Genomic DNA, 17,785 nt, shown 5'->3' on the forward strand with positions numbered 1-17,785 from the left:
TATTTTCTAGGTGTGTATCAGTTTAAGAGCTCTCTTGCCACAGCACTCAGGAGTGTATACAAAGAACCAGCCAGAGTGGGGGGAGGTATGATTTTAGCCCCTCCAGACAGTGTCTGCAGGCCTATGGGACCTAGTAGAAAGGTCCTAGGGTATGTTACTCCTAGAGGCTAATGGATGGACTTTCTACTGAGTACAGTCAGCAAAAACCCTTAACTGTCTCTCTCTCAACCTCCTCCATCCCCCTAGTCATGAAGGTACCACCTCAGTACTCTGGGTATTGCCAGAAAGAAATGGGTTTATATATCTGTGTCCCACATAACTGGGGTAAATAGGCAATCATTCACTGTTCTCCTTTCCCCCCACAAGGGATAGAGCAGTCCTATGCAATGTTTCCTTGTTGGGGAGAGTAGCATTAGGAATGTTTTACAGCTGCCTTCTCTGTGACCAAAATTGTATTTTATTTATTTATTTATTTTCTCCAGTGGTGTCCTAGAATCTCCCCTAGGGAGGGCTGAGCTTCAGAAAATTCCCTCTTATGTGTGGGTATGTGCCCAGGTCAACACTCTCCAGGGTTTTTCCCAACCAGGGCAAGAGAGATCTGACATGTTGACTGTCTCCTTTGGTTCTACAGCTTAATACCTAGGTCATTCTGCCTATTATTGGACACACAGGTGGGTGAGCCTCCTCCTGGAACCCTTGGTGTATGGTGCTAGATTCCACAACACACACAAAAGTACTTTTTGTTTGTGGATGGATATCTGTTTCATTGTTTAAATGGGGGGATAAAAAAAGGAATATTTTACATTGCCATGATGCTGACATCACTCCCCAGAGTAGTCATTTTGATGCATCCATCACGCTGTTATCAGACTATATGCACAACTCATTCTGCATAAGAGTGGAAACACACAAATGGAGAAACAACCCTATGCAATGTGAGTTATTTCATCTTAATGTTCCTGAGCATGAAAGTGCATGATCTATGTTTTTACTGCCAAAGCAGCAAAGAAAATGCAAGACAACATTTTGTACCAGTGAAATTTGTTTAAAGCCATGTAACATCATTAGAAAAGAGTGATTTGTTATGGTTAGTTTGGTTAAGGAATACTATAGTTAGTTTATAAGTATACAACATAAATGTTTTCTTCGTACAAATGCATTTTATACTGTCTCCTAAGGTAGTCTAAAAACTATAGAATTTTATGATATTAGAATGAGTTCTAAATTGTAAATTTTATAGTTATTCTGCTTGGCCACAACAATCATCATAAAAGCAAATAATTATCTTTTCTTTCTTATTACGTTAATGCTTTGGGTAATGAGGCATTTTGGCTTATTTAATATTTAAGCGATATAATTAGAATGATACTTTTTATGTTTCCCAGTTATTCTGTAGTTTTCTCTTAAGTAAACAACAACCAAAAACCCCTATACATTTTTATAGTAGTATATGTCTATAGTATAGTTAGGCATATACTAATATATGTATAAGACAAAAATACTGTTCAAAAGATTTAATTCAGTGATTATTTAGTGACATGTTAAGTTGTTAAAATACTCTAAAAATAAATAGAGAATTAAAGACTTGATAAAGACAGATACCCTCCATTTTTGTGGAATATTTAGCAGCCATCAGATACAGAGTCAAAAGAACAAGCCAAAAACTATCCTGCACTTGAAACATCGATGAGCCCTGTGTTTCCTTCACTAGGCTTTGCAGCATCAGTCATGAATTACAGTACAGTAAGCTTTAAATGCTGCAGTTTTTTGTCCCCAAGGTTTCTGTTCCAAGACATTACACATTTTTTTAAGAGCATTAAATAGGCAGTCAGAGATCTAAGCAGGCACAGATATATGCTATATAAGTGTCTTTTTCCCCCCTTCCATTTAATCATTTTGAATATCTTGAGGGCTTTTCACTGAAGAGTCCTGCTGTTCTAAAAAAAAAAAAAAAAAAAAAAAAAAAAAGGAAAAGTATTTTATTTCTAAGCTTACTAGGTCTTTCTTTCATCGTTTTGTGAATAATGTATATGTTCGATAAAATAATCAAGAGATACTGCCATCATGACACATTAATGAAATGAAGTAATAACTTAGAATTTCTAATATGAAAGCAAAAAAATTTTAAAGCACATCATCACAGAACCTCCTTTGGTAGATTATTTTTAGTTAGTTCCCTTCCAGTTCTAGTTTCTCAAGTAAATCCTCCTGACATAAAACCAAAACCTTTATCAACACTACTATGACTCTGGATTTCTCCATTTTGTTATACCCATTTCGGCATGGAATGTACTAGTATAATATTTAGAAGAAGAAAAAATAGGTAGATAGGCAGTAAGAGGTTTGAGGTATAATCTTTATTTGTCCCTCTATATTCATGTCCTTCTATTTGCAACACTATATTTTCCACTGTGGTTCAATAGTATTATGAAAATGGTATATTGGAATATTGATTATTGCATGTGAAAGTTATAAAGTAATAAGTTACATATATTTATAAAAACATGAGTATCTAAGTTATGTTTATGCCAATGTAAACATACACACATCTCTCAGTGATAAGATTTTCGATATAATATGCCTATCAGAAAGACTGCAAAAGGCACAGTTTTTACATCCTAACCTCAAGTTTAGACTTGTAATGATGCTGCCTGGACCTGTGCTAGTGCCTGAAGGTTCTTTATCCTATTAGATAAAAATCAGAGTTCTTGGTCCTGATTAATGCTGGCACAAAACTCTTGCAAGGAAAATGATTAAGAAGCTGATTTCATATTTTTGTGATTCAAATCCTTCATAAATGAACTATATTCTGCTACATTATTATATTTTTAGAATAGAAAGTCAGGTGATCCTGTCTAAAAGTACTTTTTAAAAAATGTTTATTTATTTTGAGAGACAGAGCATGTGTGAACGAGTGTGGGGGATAGGTAGAAAAATAGGGAGAGAGAGGAAATCCCAAGCTGACAGCATGGAGCCCCACACGGGGCCCCATCCCAGGACTGCAATCATGACCTGAGCCGAGATCAAGAATCAGAAGGTTAACCCACTGAGCCACACAGGCACCCCTGAAAATGTGTTTAAACATAGTTTTTCTCACTGTTAACACAAGGATCTTTAGTTAGGCGGTCACAACTGTCCTTTTTACTGTGCCTTGACTCCCCTCGTTCCTTCCTCATGAGCAGCAAAGCAAATGCTACATTATATTCAAATACCGTAATCTGGTTCTACACTGGAGAGTAGTTGCATAGTAGTGTAGGCAGTGCTACATTTACCTCCTTTAACGTAAACTAATTGGGAAAAAAATCTTACTCTTAGGCTGTTTTCAGAATTGTCCTGATTCTGGACCTTTTTCAACTTAATGGCTGGATCTACTTCTTTCGTCAGATACGGGTCCCATCCTGGCTCTAGGAAGGGGGCACGGCTTTCATGTGTCCACTCTTGTTTCTGACCCAGGCATCTCCATCCCATACCCTGGTATGGAAATTCATCTTTTAATTTATTCACCTTTGCGAAAGTTCCTCTTTTAGTTTTACTTATCTCCCCTTTAGAACTGGGATACCATCTTGTTCTTGTGGGTCCTTCACACTTGAATAGTACTCTTGCTTCTAAACAACTGTAACCGTGGCCCTTCCCAATGCAGATTACTTTTGTGGATATCTAAATATCATCAGCTCCTAGATTCTGTGCTGCTGTACTTACCTGTCTGTTAGGACATCCTGGGTGGATATGCTGGATTTCCCTCATGTCAACTACCTGTTTGCATGAACACAACTATGTAATGATGATAACAGGAGTGATAACAACAGTTATTCTCATTTTTACCATGATTCTAATTCCTTTATATTTTTTCTATATTACACTACATCAACAGTTTTTCCTTATTTTCATTTTAGATAGCATGTTATATATGAGAGCAAATGTTTTCTCAAATTTCCATTCGCTATTTTTTATTTAACAAATAATTTTGGAGCATCTTTGTTGTGCCAGGACATTTCCTGGGAATTTTAGGCACTATTTTTTAACCCTAAAGAGTCAAAATACTACTTGGAGAACGAAGTACGATAAAAAAAGATGATTCTAAAAGAGTATAAAAAGGGCTCCTTAATTAAGCTTGGATGGAAGTAGGGAGGAAACAGCATTAGTGAGAGTTTTCTAGAGGAGGTGACAGCACTTATGTTGACCATCAATGATTCCGTATTATTTAAGACAATGTCTAATGGAATTATATCCGTTTCCACATTTCATTCTAATGAATTGATAATTCATTAGACATATCTGGTAAAGAAAGAAGACCAATGAACAACTCTTTGGCCTAATTCATTTTGGCTGCATTTAGTCAAAACTTACGTAAGGTGTCACTGCCTCCCCACTTCTGAGGATGATGACCATTGTGACAAGACTGGTGATGATAACAAACACTTGAGTGCTTATTTATTCCAGGAAATTTGCTAAAATGGCTTTATAACTTTTATGTTTGATTCCACTTGATCCGTATAGTAGGTAAGATTATAAGATGGCCCCTTAGATTCTTGGCCACTGGTGTACACAAAACTTCTCCTGGTATTCAGTGAAACACTAACCTACGTACCACTGTGAAGGGATTTTACAGATGTAATTAAGGTCTCAAATTAGTGGATGTTAAGATAGGGGTATTATCCAGGTGGACCTGAATTAATCACATGAGTCCTTTAAGTCTGGTCACAGATAGCAATTGGAGACAGAGAAAGTCAGAGAGATCCAAAGCATGAGAAGGATTCAATGTGTCATCACTGGCTTTGAAGAAGCCACATGGCAAGGAAGTGGGTGACCTCCAGGATCTGAGAGTGAGCCCTGGCTGACAAGCAGCAGAGAATCAAGGGCTGCAGAATCTACCCGGCTGAAAAAATTTATTCTTCCATGACCACATGAGCTTTAAGGAGGACTCCAAGTTCCAGATGAGATTGAAGCCAGGCTGATATCATGGTTTCATACTTGTGAGACCCCAAGAGAAAACTCAGTTGAGCCCACTCAGAGTTCTGACCTCCAGAACTGTGAATAATAAAGAAACAAGTTTTGATCTACTAAGTATGCAATGCAAAAATAGGAAATTGATACAATTCTCTTAACCAATACAGTGGTAACATCACTATACCCAATTGAAGACGAAGAAAGTGGACTTCTGCTCACATTTCCCATGTATCAGCATGGTTGATAATGTGAAACAGAACTTTAATATTAGGCAAATAACACTTTCATATGACACTAAACTTTTGATGACTAAAGACTTTTGCTAAGTCTGTACAGAAGGAATTACAATATTTTCACCCTGAGTCTAGTTCCAAACATGGGCAAAGAAGTCTGAAATGACTCTTGTATACCTAAGAGCAAGAGGCAATGCTTAGAAAATGCTTTAAGTTTTATTTGAGGCGAGGTAGGGAGATATAAATGTCCTTCCTTCAGTATTTTATCTAAAATTTTACACAATTCTCTGGGTATAATTTGTAGTCATGGGCTTCAGAAAAGCCATTTCTCATCTATTCATTGGCAGATCTTTCTCCTCAGTTAAAGCCTGGATGGGGGTCGTGGAAGAGAAACCTAAAGAGAGCTACATCCATGCTTCCACCCTCCCCATCTTGGAATGGCAGAAGGATGGCAGGGCGAATCAAATGTGTGTGTGTGTGTGTGTGTGTGTGTGTGTGTGAGAGAGAGAGAGAGAGAGAGAGAGAGAGAGAGACAGACAGACAGAGCAAGAAAGAGAAAGATGGCATAGAGACAGAAAGTATGGATCCTGATAAAGAACGGATATAAAAATTGAAAGCAATTATCTCAAAAGCTTATGGGGATAAAAGAAGGGAAATCAGAGAAGTTTCTTGAAATGAGCATTTTTGACTACAATACTATTTTTTTTTAAATTTTTTTTCACATTTATTTATTTTTGAGACAGAGAGAGAGCATGAACAGGGGAGGGTCAGAGAAAGAGGGAGACACAGAATCTGAAACATGCTCCAGGCTTTGAGCTGTCAGCACAGAGCCCGACGCAGGGCTTGAACCCACGGACCGCGAGATCATGACCTGAGCCGAAGTCAGACGCTTAACCAACTGAGCCACCCAGGTGCCCCAATACTGACTTAATTTAAATCTTGACTTTGTTTTCATGGACTCAAAATGTATTTTCTGAATCATGGACTGAGTCATACTGCTCCTCCTTATAATCAATTCTTTCGTTGTTAGATGTGAGTGAGAATTGGAAACAAAAATTTTGTCAGTTGTTTGCAAACACAAAGACAGAATTCTAGGCAGCCCTTTTACCTATGGAAACAATGTTTATTAAGAAGGATAAGAATCAAGGTCTTTCCCAGCAACTCTTCTAGAGAGGGACTGAATGTACAGGGGCATCCTTGAAAGGAAAAATACTAAAAGTCTACTGACCCTGGAACTTTAGTGATGATTTAGACACACTATTTGTTATCAAGAATCCACAGACTCATATATGTTCTTATACTTTCAAGTTTATCTGGACAAATACAATTGAATAATTATAACAGCAGACACTTAATCATACTTACTACATGCCAGGAACTGTCAATGGCATTTTTACACATACTATCTCATTTAATCTTCATAACAACACTTTAGGGCAGGCAGAACTATTATCCCTGTTTTAGAGATAAAAACATTGAGGTATATGTTAAACACTGTGTGCACAGTCACTCCTGTAGATTATGGTAGAGCTGGAACATGAACCTAAGCAGTCAGGTTTCAGAGACTATGTCTAACCACTGATGCTGTGGCAGACTTTAGTTTCCAGACACATATGCAACAATATTTCCTATTCCCCTATTTTTCTTACAATGTGATATGGGCACACTTTCCCTTTAAGAGGCGAAATCTAGGCCTCTTTTTCTTAAATCAGAGCAGGGTTTGGAACTAAGTTAGAAATAAATGTTAGAAACTATGTAACTTTCAAAGACAGGTCATAATAGGTGGTATGGCATTCACCTGATACTCTGTTGGGCTCCTCATGTTGGGAGCCCTGAGCTGCCATGTAAGCAGTACAATGTCCCTGGGGCCACCATGGTGTGAGGAAGTCCAAATTAATCCACAAGAAGTGAGACCACATGGAGAGCCTTGAGTCTATGTGAAAATGGGAGATGCCCAAGAAGCCCCCAGTTGCTTAGTATCCCCACCAATTCCAGCTTCAGATACTATCTGACTTCAAATACAGGAGAGACCTGAGTCAAAACTGCATAGCCAAGCCACTCCCAAATTCCTGACCCCCCCCCCCCCCAAAACCCCGGAGAGATAACAGAGCTGTTACTGTTTTAAGCAAAATGGTTTGGGGGCAATTCGTTATGTAGCAATAGACACAGACATAGATATTTCTGTAGAAAAGTGAATTTGGTTAAAATGAAGTATATACAAACATGTATACTAATTAAACATGTGTTTTAATTATAAGTTTATATTTTGGTATGTGCATTGGTTTCCCAAATAGAAAGTTTCTTACTATGATAACATTGTTTGAATCTCACAAGTTGGTTTAATCCAGTTACCAGTTTTGTTTTTGTCTTCTATTATTGCAAAGGGTAGGTTAACTTCTATAGAAACGACAGTCACTAGATTCTAACACTTGCGACTTTTTAAATTAGTGTAATTTGCTTCCTGTCTTTTCAATGTCAAATAATTTCTTCACGATGAAAGTACTCTACATTCCTGTAAAATATCCCTTCTTTTGTGAAACATATTTGTACTTTGTGAATAAGGTACCACACATCACTATAATAATCCAGCCAGAGGACCCCTACTGGATAACAATATTAAATCAACTGTCATGTTAGGGGGAGACTTGAAGAACAAATTAAATTCCCATTCAGGCATTCAAATAAAGCAACTGCTTGAATGCTCACTCAGTAGGCCTCATCTCATCACTCGGTGGGCATCGTATTTGAGAAGGAATATTCCCACTGGCAAGCTTATTTACTTCATTTTAAATACACACGTCAAGTAAAATGTGAGAGCATTAGCTCAACTCCCATTAGTAGTTTAAATCTATAAAATTGATTCTTCTTAAATATTTAAAGGTAGAATTATTTCCAGGGAACAATCACATTAAGCACCTACTTTCTATGTATGTCTGCTAGAGAGATACAGAAATTAATATTAATCCATTAATAGGAACTTGGAGTATTCAGATGTGGCCTAAAACAAAATATAAAACTGAGAGTCTATGCGATGCAAGGTTATAAACCAGAATTCTAGTTCTAGTTCCATTAAGCAAGTTTTTTTGTTTTTGTTTTTGTTTTTGTTTTTTTACCAGGAGTCTGTGTAATTACAGCGAAATTGGGATTCAGCATTAGATTTCTGAAGAAGTATTGACCAAAGGGCAAATGTGATTTCTCCCAGTGACATGATCTATTTTCTCCTAAATATAATTCTGTAAAATGGCACCAGGGGAGTCACGGACAGAGTCATATCTTTGGAGTGTGCACTCATTAAAGATAAAACACCGAAAAGAGATGAATGAGAAATGTGTTCTTCGCAGAATTTCTTAGGTTGAATATGAATTACAGCCTAAAATTCTGTATTTCAATTACTGTAATTGCCACAAACAGAAAAATAGGACATTTTAGGATTGGAAATGAGGTAAGACATTAGGAGAATATGAAAAAATATTCAGATTGCCATTTCATACACTCTTAGCTGTCTTTCTAAATTAAATTCTAATTTTCTTTTTTCTATTTCTTCTGGTGATATCTATATAGACCAAAACAATGTACAAATTCCTCTTCTCTAAAAGGAATGAAGAAAAGAGTAGAAAAATGAAGTGAAATTTAATTAAATTTGGCGTAAAATGTGTTTAACACAATTTGTTAAATGCGACATCCATTTCTTCATTTCCAGGATTGAGATAAAAATAATCTGTAATGATTTCCTGAGCACAAGTTTCTTATCTTAGTAGTAGCCAGTGGGCTACACTGGAAAAAAGCTCCAAGCAATGGTGTCACTTTTAAGTACTAGACTCCTTTTACTGTATTTGTAGAAGTCAAAATGCACTAATATGAGACTAATGTTTTGTAGTCCCTTCATGTAGATGGTGGCAGAGCAGGCATAATAAATCAATAGAACAAATTGTCAGACCAGTAATGTGGCTTCTGTTGTTCTGCTTCTCATTAAAGGCAGTGGCAATTGAAGAAAAGCTATTACTGCATCCAGAATTCTTAATGAGGTTTGCTACCAATTAGTTTACTGCCCAAGTATATGCTTTGACATTTGGTTAGCTAAAAACTTGGGCAACTTTTCATTTAAAAGGGTATTACTACACATAAGCCTGAAATGCTTAGCAATCCTAATGCTGAGCCAGTTAATAGAATAGGTACATGCAAAATATCTTAAAACATTGACCTTCAAATTCCTGCTTTCTTCTCAGCTCATGTCAAATCAATAAAGAAACCTAAAGCCAATGTTTTATTGATATCTGAACTAATGTGGTTTGCAAAAATTTTTATTAAGCTTTGCAAACCAATGTCAAGTTAAACTATTGTGCCCAGAAAATGTCAGCCTCAAAAAATTGTCTGACAAATGTGATGGAGCTTCTTTGACACATTCTCATCAAGACCCTACTCTGATACCCTCTTCTTTTCAATCACTTCAAGGCTATGAATAAATATTGCAGCAATTTTTATTCTGTAACTAGAATTTTAGCTGTATAAATCATGGGGGAAATCCTGGTACATTGGTTATTGAATATTTTTAGTTTTATCATTGTAAAGAAAGATTTGTAGTGTAAAGAAAATTTTGTAATATATCATAGAAGAAAAATCTATGGCTTGTGTCACAAGATCTCAAGAAAATTCATGTTAAAAAGAATACTAATGTTCATATACATAAGAGATTTTGGATTATTAAATACCATTTATTACAAACTTTAAAAGAACATAAAGTTATGACAAAAATATTGACTCAGCTACAAAAACCTAAAACATTTAGAAAGCGTCCGAGAATTAAATACAATAAGCTACCTATTTTAAGTCAGAATAGAGTAAAACAATGCAGTATGCCCTGAAGAACACAGTGGAAGTTATTTGGGGGTACGGAGGAAAGGACATCTGGAATGAACATGCTTCCTGATACCTCAGTTTCAATACCATTTGCTTCATCTGGTTCTTCTTTACTTGGATGGTTTATTTATTCCCAGGCTTAAATCCACTGGACATTTTTCTCATTGCCTTTCTTTCATATTGCTATCATTTTCAGATACCTAAATGTCACAAAACTCCCAACTTTCACTTCTTTGAGATTTATATTCAGCCCATGATCAAATCTGAAGTTTCTTCATGTACAGTTTAGGTTACATTTTCTTACTCCAGTTCCAACACCATTGCATTAATAGCCTTTTAGCTCCTATATCATAGTCTTTAAGTCTTTTATATAATGAAAAAAAAAGTTAACTCCTTTAAGCATTGTTCTGAAAAGTCAATAAAGTTCGTATCTTCCTGTCTTAGAGTATGGAAAAAAAAAATCTTTGCATCTTTCATGATTCTGTATGAATTAGTTTTTCATTCTACTTTGTACTGCTGGATATCATGTTAATGCTAGAGACTGCCTTCCTTTACAATCACAATGATGAATTTCTCTTGCCTTGCTTTAAACACATTTTTATGCCGGATTTAATTAAATTTCATTTAATTTTCTACTTTTGGCTTCCTTTTTTCTTTGTAGAGGAGAGGAATTGGTATGTTGATTCAGTCCAAATACATACCACTAAGAGAGAAAAAAAAGGAATGTAATTTTAAAAAATAGCTTAAAATGTATGAAATGTCAGTCTGAATATTTTTTCACATTCCTATAATCTGTTACCTCATTTCAAATCCTAAAGTGTCTTATATTTCTTAGTTACAGTTATAGTAATTAAAATATAGAAATTTAGACTGTAATTCAAATTCAACTTAAAAATTCTGCAAAGAAAGCATCTGATCTCTTACATCTTTCCAACCATCAAGACGCACCAGCCTTTTAGCACTCTCTAAAATAACCCATGGGATTTTGTGTCCTCCAGATTTTTAGGGCATGAGTTGTTCATTAATAGTATCCTATACTTCTTTGACTTTCCAGTACTATGTACAGTGCTTGGTACATGGTAGGTCCTCAAAAATGTATGAGAAATGCTCCGAGGACAGTGCTTAATAAATGCCAGACCCTTAATGAGGAGTTTTACAGAAGTCACCTGATTTAATCTTTCTAATAACTCAGGAGAAAACCAAAGGCCATAAATACCAAGTAACTCATCCAAAGTCAACAGTATGTGGCATAATTAGTATAAATATATTACAGTAATGCAAAAAAATGCCAATCAGCTACCTTATAACTTAATGGCTAATGTACTTGAATATTTTTTACTAAAGAAACTGTTAACATCACAAAGATCGATTATCGATTTTATATAAGTCAACCTAATCAATGAAAAGATAAAATATAAGATAAATCACTACTTTGGAAAACAATAAATACACATGTAATGTAAAATGTCCTTACAAAGAGAAACAAAAATTCAAAATTATACATTACAAAACCATAGTTTTAATGTTGAGATATGAACCTGGTTTTTCTAATATAGTCACCCTTGACAATAGCATACTTTCACATGTTTATACAAATATTGAATATTCTTTTTTTGCAGAAATTACATTGAATCTGCAGATAAGTTTGAGAGGCATTATCTTTGCAATATCAAGTATTCTGATTCATATGCATACATTTTTACATCTTTTTCACATGTATGTTACAATCATATTTTAAGTTGCCAGATGTCTACTGTTTGATTTTGATAACCACTCAGAATCCAACGCAGCTTGGAACCAATGGGATTTATGTCCCTAGTAAAAGATTTTTAGTCTACCATTGAATATCATGTGTGCATGTAAATGTACTGGGGTGAATTCTGTTTAAAATCAAAATGTAATGGATAAGGAAATGAGAAAGAAAGAAGAGTTGCAAGAAAATAAAATCTAAACCCAAATGCAGGGCTTAGAATGAAAAAAAAGCATTGTGGTATTTTGATCATCATTTCATCATGATCCAAGATGAAAAGTTAGTGAAGTTAATGAGTCAGATACTACTCGGATGGAAGACATGATAATATTGTGCTTATAATTATTCTTGCTATTATATTATTATAGCCCACTGACCACCAAGAACCCAACTACGGGCAAACAAAATTGTTTTTTGTTAGTTTGTTGTTGCAAGAAGACACATAACTAGGCAGACAATTGAACTGGCAGGGATTGTCAGAGTTTGTAAACTAAGAAATTGTTGGGACCACATGAGTCTGTGAGGAGTTACTACTGTTTGCTATAGTTTTTGGATCTGAAAGGTGTGAATGAGCTAACACTAAAAGAGTTTGAGATTACATAATTTATCTTGCATATCATATTTTGGTACAGTTTATCTGTTTTGCAAATCATAGTACTATCTTGCAAGGTATGGTTTCTTTTCTTGCTTTTCTTTCTTTCTTTCTTCCTTTCTTTATCTATCTATCTATCCATCCATCCATCCATTTAGAGAGCATGAGAGGGGTAGGAACAGAGAGAGAGAGGGAGAGAGTACTCCAAGCAGGCTCCATGCTGTCAGAGCAGAACCTGATGTGGAACTCAAGCCCACAACCACGAGATCGTAACCCAAGCCAAGATCAACAGTTGGATGCTCAACCGAGTGAGCCACCCAGATGCCCCACAAGGTATGGCTTCTATTTGAATACTCAGTTCCCTGCTCATCATCTAGCTACTAGAAAGAATTGCTTTTACTTTATCAATATCAATGCAGTCAAATCTCATAAGGGTTAAATGAAATTAACTCATGTTCTGGAATGAACTAGATTATAACTAATTATAACAAAGAAATATTTCTTTCCTCCTTGGTGCCTTCCCAGCTCACAGAGGTAGTTCCGTTGCACTTGCTTGCCACTATCCCTCCATTATTGCTTTGTGTTTTTCCACCTCCCACTGCTGTCCAGAATCTGCTGGACTGCCTATCCTACTCCTACCCCCATGCTGAACAAATGGTTCAGTCCTGGGTTTAGTTTAGTTGAACTCCAGTGAGATTAATGAAAGAAACCACTGAATTCATTTATTCCTTTATGTAGATCTTGCTGAAAATGCACACAAGATGACCTTCAAGTTCCATTCAGTTGAGAGTTTCTATGATTCTTTGAAGTGGTAAAAATATGTCAGATGGATTCTTCAAGGCAAAACAGCTGTTTACTTATTCAACAAAAATCATGACTTTGAGCTGCTGTTGGCTTCTGTAATAATATAATGTAACAACCTGCCTTGATTGAAATTAAAATAAACGACTACAATCTAGTCCATGGGCTAAAATAAATATTATTAAAAACTGTGTGCATGATGTTAATACAGTTTAGTCTTACCTAAAATTTGGAATTATAATCATTTGTTTGTGTTTTAGAGACTGGGGTGGGGAGTGAGAATAAATAATATGATGAAGATAATAATGTTCCATTCCTCCAAATGACATTACTTGCCCATAAGTAGCTAAGTGCATACTTTAACTTGAAGTTTTAGCAAAAGCTATGTGTTCTTGTTCATCTATTCATATATTTACAGTGTCCTGGACTTTGCATTTGTAAGAAGTTAGCTGGGATTATTCTTAGGGTCAATGGCCATGGACTTGAGAGAAAGTAACTGGTCCCTAGGGTCCATGGCCTCGGTGTTATTAGAAGCCTGGTACAGACTCGATCTCCATGAACATTTCTATCCCTGAAGTAATTATTGAGGGGAAAAATTTTTTGCTCTTGCTTTTAGCGAAAAAATGTGGAATTAATTTACTCAACGGAGCAAATGAGTTCTGGATTCTACTTTCACTTTGGAGGCCTTCTTCCTCTTTGGCTAGATTATATAACTCTAGGCTATGTACAACTTATGCCTGAAAACCCACCATAAACCCTATGTTGATAATAACTAGTGCATTAAAAAACCCTGCTGAGGGGCTCCTGGGTGGCTCAGGTCATGATCTCACACCTTGCGGGTTCCAGCCTGCATCCGGCTCTGACAGCTCAGAGCCTGGATCCTGCTTCTGATTCTGTGTCTCCCTCTCTCTCTGCCCCTCCCCCGCTCACGCACTGTCTCTGTCTCTCAAAAATAAATAAATGTTAAAAAAAATTTAAAAAAACCCTGCTGAATGCATTGTTAAATAAGTTCTACTAGAATATTTGTTAATATTAAAGCAGAATCAATAAAAAAAACAGATTTTATTATAGGAAGGATTTTTCAACTATGCTCTTCAGTTAAACAGAGAAACAGTTAAACAGTTAAACAGCTTACAGTTAAACACTTAAATAGTTAAACAGAGCTCTCACAAATATCAAAACTTCCTTAGTGAACTGCATCTCACCCTCACCACCCCCCACCAAATCCAAGGTGTTGGAATAATACATTTATCAGACTTATCACTTGCCAAAATAAATAAATGAATTTGAGTTAAACAATTACACACAGTGCTTCTGATCTAGAAAATATTTCCCCCAAACAGTTATGGGCTGAATTGTGTTCCTCAAAATATACGTGGAAATTCCAGCCCCTGTAACCTGTAAATGTGACCTGATGTGGAAATTGCCAGCTATCACCAGCACCTAGGGAGAAGCAAGAAAGGATTCAACCTATCTTCTCAGAGTGAGCACAACCTTGCCACCCCCTTGATTTCAGACTTCTAGCTTCCAGAATTATGAGAGAATAAATTTCTATTGTTAAAAACCACGCAGTTTGTGCTATTTTGTTACCATAGCTTTAGGAAACTAATAGAACAGTGTTCTCTATTTTTACAATTAAATTTGCCAAAGAAAGCCCAGTTTTCTCTTAAAGAATAAATCTATTAAAATGTGAAATGCCATGATGTTATGTAATGAAACAAAATTAACTCACCATATTCATATAAGGTGACATTTAGAATCCTCCTACATGAATTTTCTTTATATCAATATTTTTATGCACAAAATATTCTTCTTAAATCTGTGGGAGTTGTCCTAATTTAAACCGTATATTTTCTACAATTGATAACACAGCTAGAAGTTAGTGGATTTCAATTTTGGTGTTCCTACTTAAGACAGTTTACCTGATGATATTTTGGTCATGGTCTCCAGAAACAAAGAACGTGGCGGTGGCCACTGAAACACTACACAGAGGTGCCGAGGTATGAAATCAGTATTTATTCCATTATGGCTTTTCTGAATTTTTTTCCCAAACCAACCTGGGATCTCTTGCATCTCTACAAAGAATGTAAATGCTGCCCCCTAAATAATTAACTGTTCTGCAAAGAGATGATGATATTTCCTGAAAATTACATTTAACAGTAATGAAAACAGCATTACTGATGATGATATTGAAGTTATTATTTTTTTAAAGGCACTTATTTTGGAAAATAAGATCATTGCTTTATGATTTTCTTGTGCACATGTAGAAGTCTAAAACTGTTCTAATAGGCCCATTGCCTTCTTTTGTTTAATCCTCTATTTGTTACTTATGGTCAAAATACCACATTAAATGCATTGCTGTGCTATAGAAGGAAGGCAATTATAGAAATGCTAAGCAGTATATTAAAAACCTCACAATGTGCTAACTCTCTACTGGTAAATAGACTTTTTGCTTCTTTTTTGTTTTCTCTTTCTTTCTTTTTCTTTTTCTTTTCATTTTGCTGTAGGGAAATTCTAAATGTTTCTTCTGGAAGAAAAAAACATTAGATTTGAAAAAGAAAATGCTATGTTTTTAGATAGTCTGTTTGATAAATATATTTGGATTGGGGGAAATTTCAATTCAGAAAACCTCTATTTTTACCAGCAACTGTGGCTTTCAATACTTATTAGTTTTTAGCCATATTAGTACGAAGTCAAAGCTGCAGTTTTGTGCATCGTGCCCAGAAAGCTTACCCTACTAACCTTTACATAGACTTACAGGTCACTGGTGCATAATAAGTATAGCCTCCACTTAATGAAGCTAGATCTTTATATTTTTAACACTCATTTGGAAAACCAATTAACTCTGGCTCTATTGAACAAATTGAACAGGAAATAAATCAAGTGTTAAAACATTGGTGACGAGCCAGAGTTTCTATAATTAGAGTGCTGATATGCCCAGGGCTGTGTATGCGTAGTTCTATGTTTTGACTGACAAGTTCCACATATTAAAGGCATTTTTTTTAATATACTACCTATATTCCCCATCTCAAAACCCAGAGACCTGAATCACAGGGAGAATTCCTGAAAATGCCACATGATTTACAATAGGAATTCCACCTGCTGTTTCATATTCATCCTGCCAAGATAATATCTTCTGTGATAAATAACAAGCAGTTCTATTGTTCTTCACATCACTTGCAATTCAGAAAGGACATTTTATTGCCAGGTTTTTAAAAAATAAGACCTTCCCATTGTTCAAATGTGACTATTAGCCTGGGGAAACATGATGAAGTAAAAAAAAAAAAAAAATGGATAGCAGGCATCAGGGTGGAAGAAAGGTTGAAAGAAACAATGATGTCAGGGACACTCAAGAGGTTATTATTGAAAGTTGTTATAATAGTATAAGATGATGAAAGGAGGGAGTGACTAAAAAGAGAAGTGGGAGGTCCAACAACGAGAAGCTGGGAATGTGAACTCTCTGCACTCCTCCTGAGAGACCAAGGAGTTAGCCCCCAAGTGGATGGAGAACCCCACTCTCTGGATGGATGCATTTGGTTTTGGCTACAGGGAATTAATATAGTATTATCAGGGTCTAGGGTCTACCTACTTTACTTTTGCTGTTGTTCCATGTTCACCAGACAGCTTGGATAATGGACAATGAAAATGATATGACATTCATTGGAAATATGTATAGCAAAACTGCTATATTGACATTTTTATTATACTTATCCATTTCTTGTGGGTTTGGTTAGTATAAGCCATTTCTCCAGAACCTGCTAAGTCTAGAAAGATAGTAGAGCTGTTTCTAGGTTGACAAAGTGAAAATCTGACTTTTTTTTTTTTTTTTAGCAATTGTTGTCTAGGATAATCGCCCAGTAGGAATATGCACATCCTTGTACATGTTACTGTGAATTGCTTTACTGATTTGGGAAAGTCTATAATATTCTCAATAGTAACTTTAGTACATAATTGAATTAATTACATCTTTTAAATTTCTCTCTTCTCTCTTAATTTTCCCCAATATCTTTTTCTTTAATATTTTAATATTTGAGAAACCTTTAGCCCTTTTGTAAGGCAGGCCATACTTAATTTGTAAAATATAAAATAATAATTTCATCATACAAATAATCTTAGGGAAATGAATGTGACTGATGAGGCCAAAGAACATGAGGTAATGAGGGATTGAGGGCAGAGTTTTTTTCCACCCAGTTTTAATGGATAATTTAAATTAAAAATTTTATATTAATTTATTCAAAATATTGTATAATACAATGTAACTTGAGGAAATAAAACAACATTGTGAAGCTCACTTTGTCCTTGCTGTGATTCCCACCGCCCCTTCTTCCTGCGAGATATCCAAAGTTCTGGGTTTGATATGTCTCTTCTCTGCCCGTGCTGGATACAGAGATATCTATAGATAATATCTACATTGTGTTTTCAGCATTTTGTTTCTTGTTTTATTGATTTAGTAACTGAGGACACTGCTTTTCCTGAGATTAAATGAAATCTACAAACACTCTTCACTCTTCCAAATGGGACTTTATAGTAAATTTGATTCCTGCCTATAGATATTGTTTTGGGTAATAGGGAAAGTAAGTTCCCACTCCCCTATAACTTAGGTGA

General features: G+C 35.6%; 1 protein-coding gene across 2 annotated transcripts in view; it reads right to left on the bottom strand.

Moving 5' to 3' along the window:
• KHDRBS2 (KH RNA binding domain containing, signal transduction associated 2) overlaps nt 1–17,785 on the bottom strand; it is a 579,306-nt gene that overhangs the window by 97,166 nt on the left and 464,355 nt on the right. The window contains exon 7 of one of the 2 annotated variants that reach the window (XM_042937334.1): nt 12,560–12,581. The exons of the other annotated variant lie outside the window; for it this stretch is intronic. Within the exon in view, the coding sequence (XP_042793268.1) occupies nt 12,560–12,581 (22 nt within the window). The remainder of the gene's footprint in view (nt 1–12,559; nt 12,582–17,785) is intronic. 2 annotated transcript variants of the gene reach the window in all.

This window comes from Panthera leo, chromosome B2 (assembly GCF_018350215.1).
Source record: "Panthera leo isolate Ple1 chromosome B2, P.leo_Ple1_pat1.1, whole genome shotgun sequence".
Taxonomy (NCBI): domain Eukaryota; kingdom Metazoa; phylum Chordata; class Mammalia; order Carnivora; family Felidae; genus Panthera; species Panthera leo.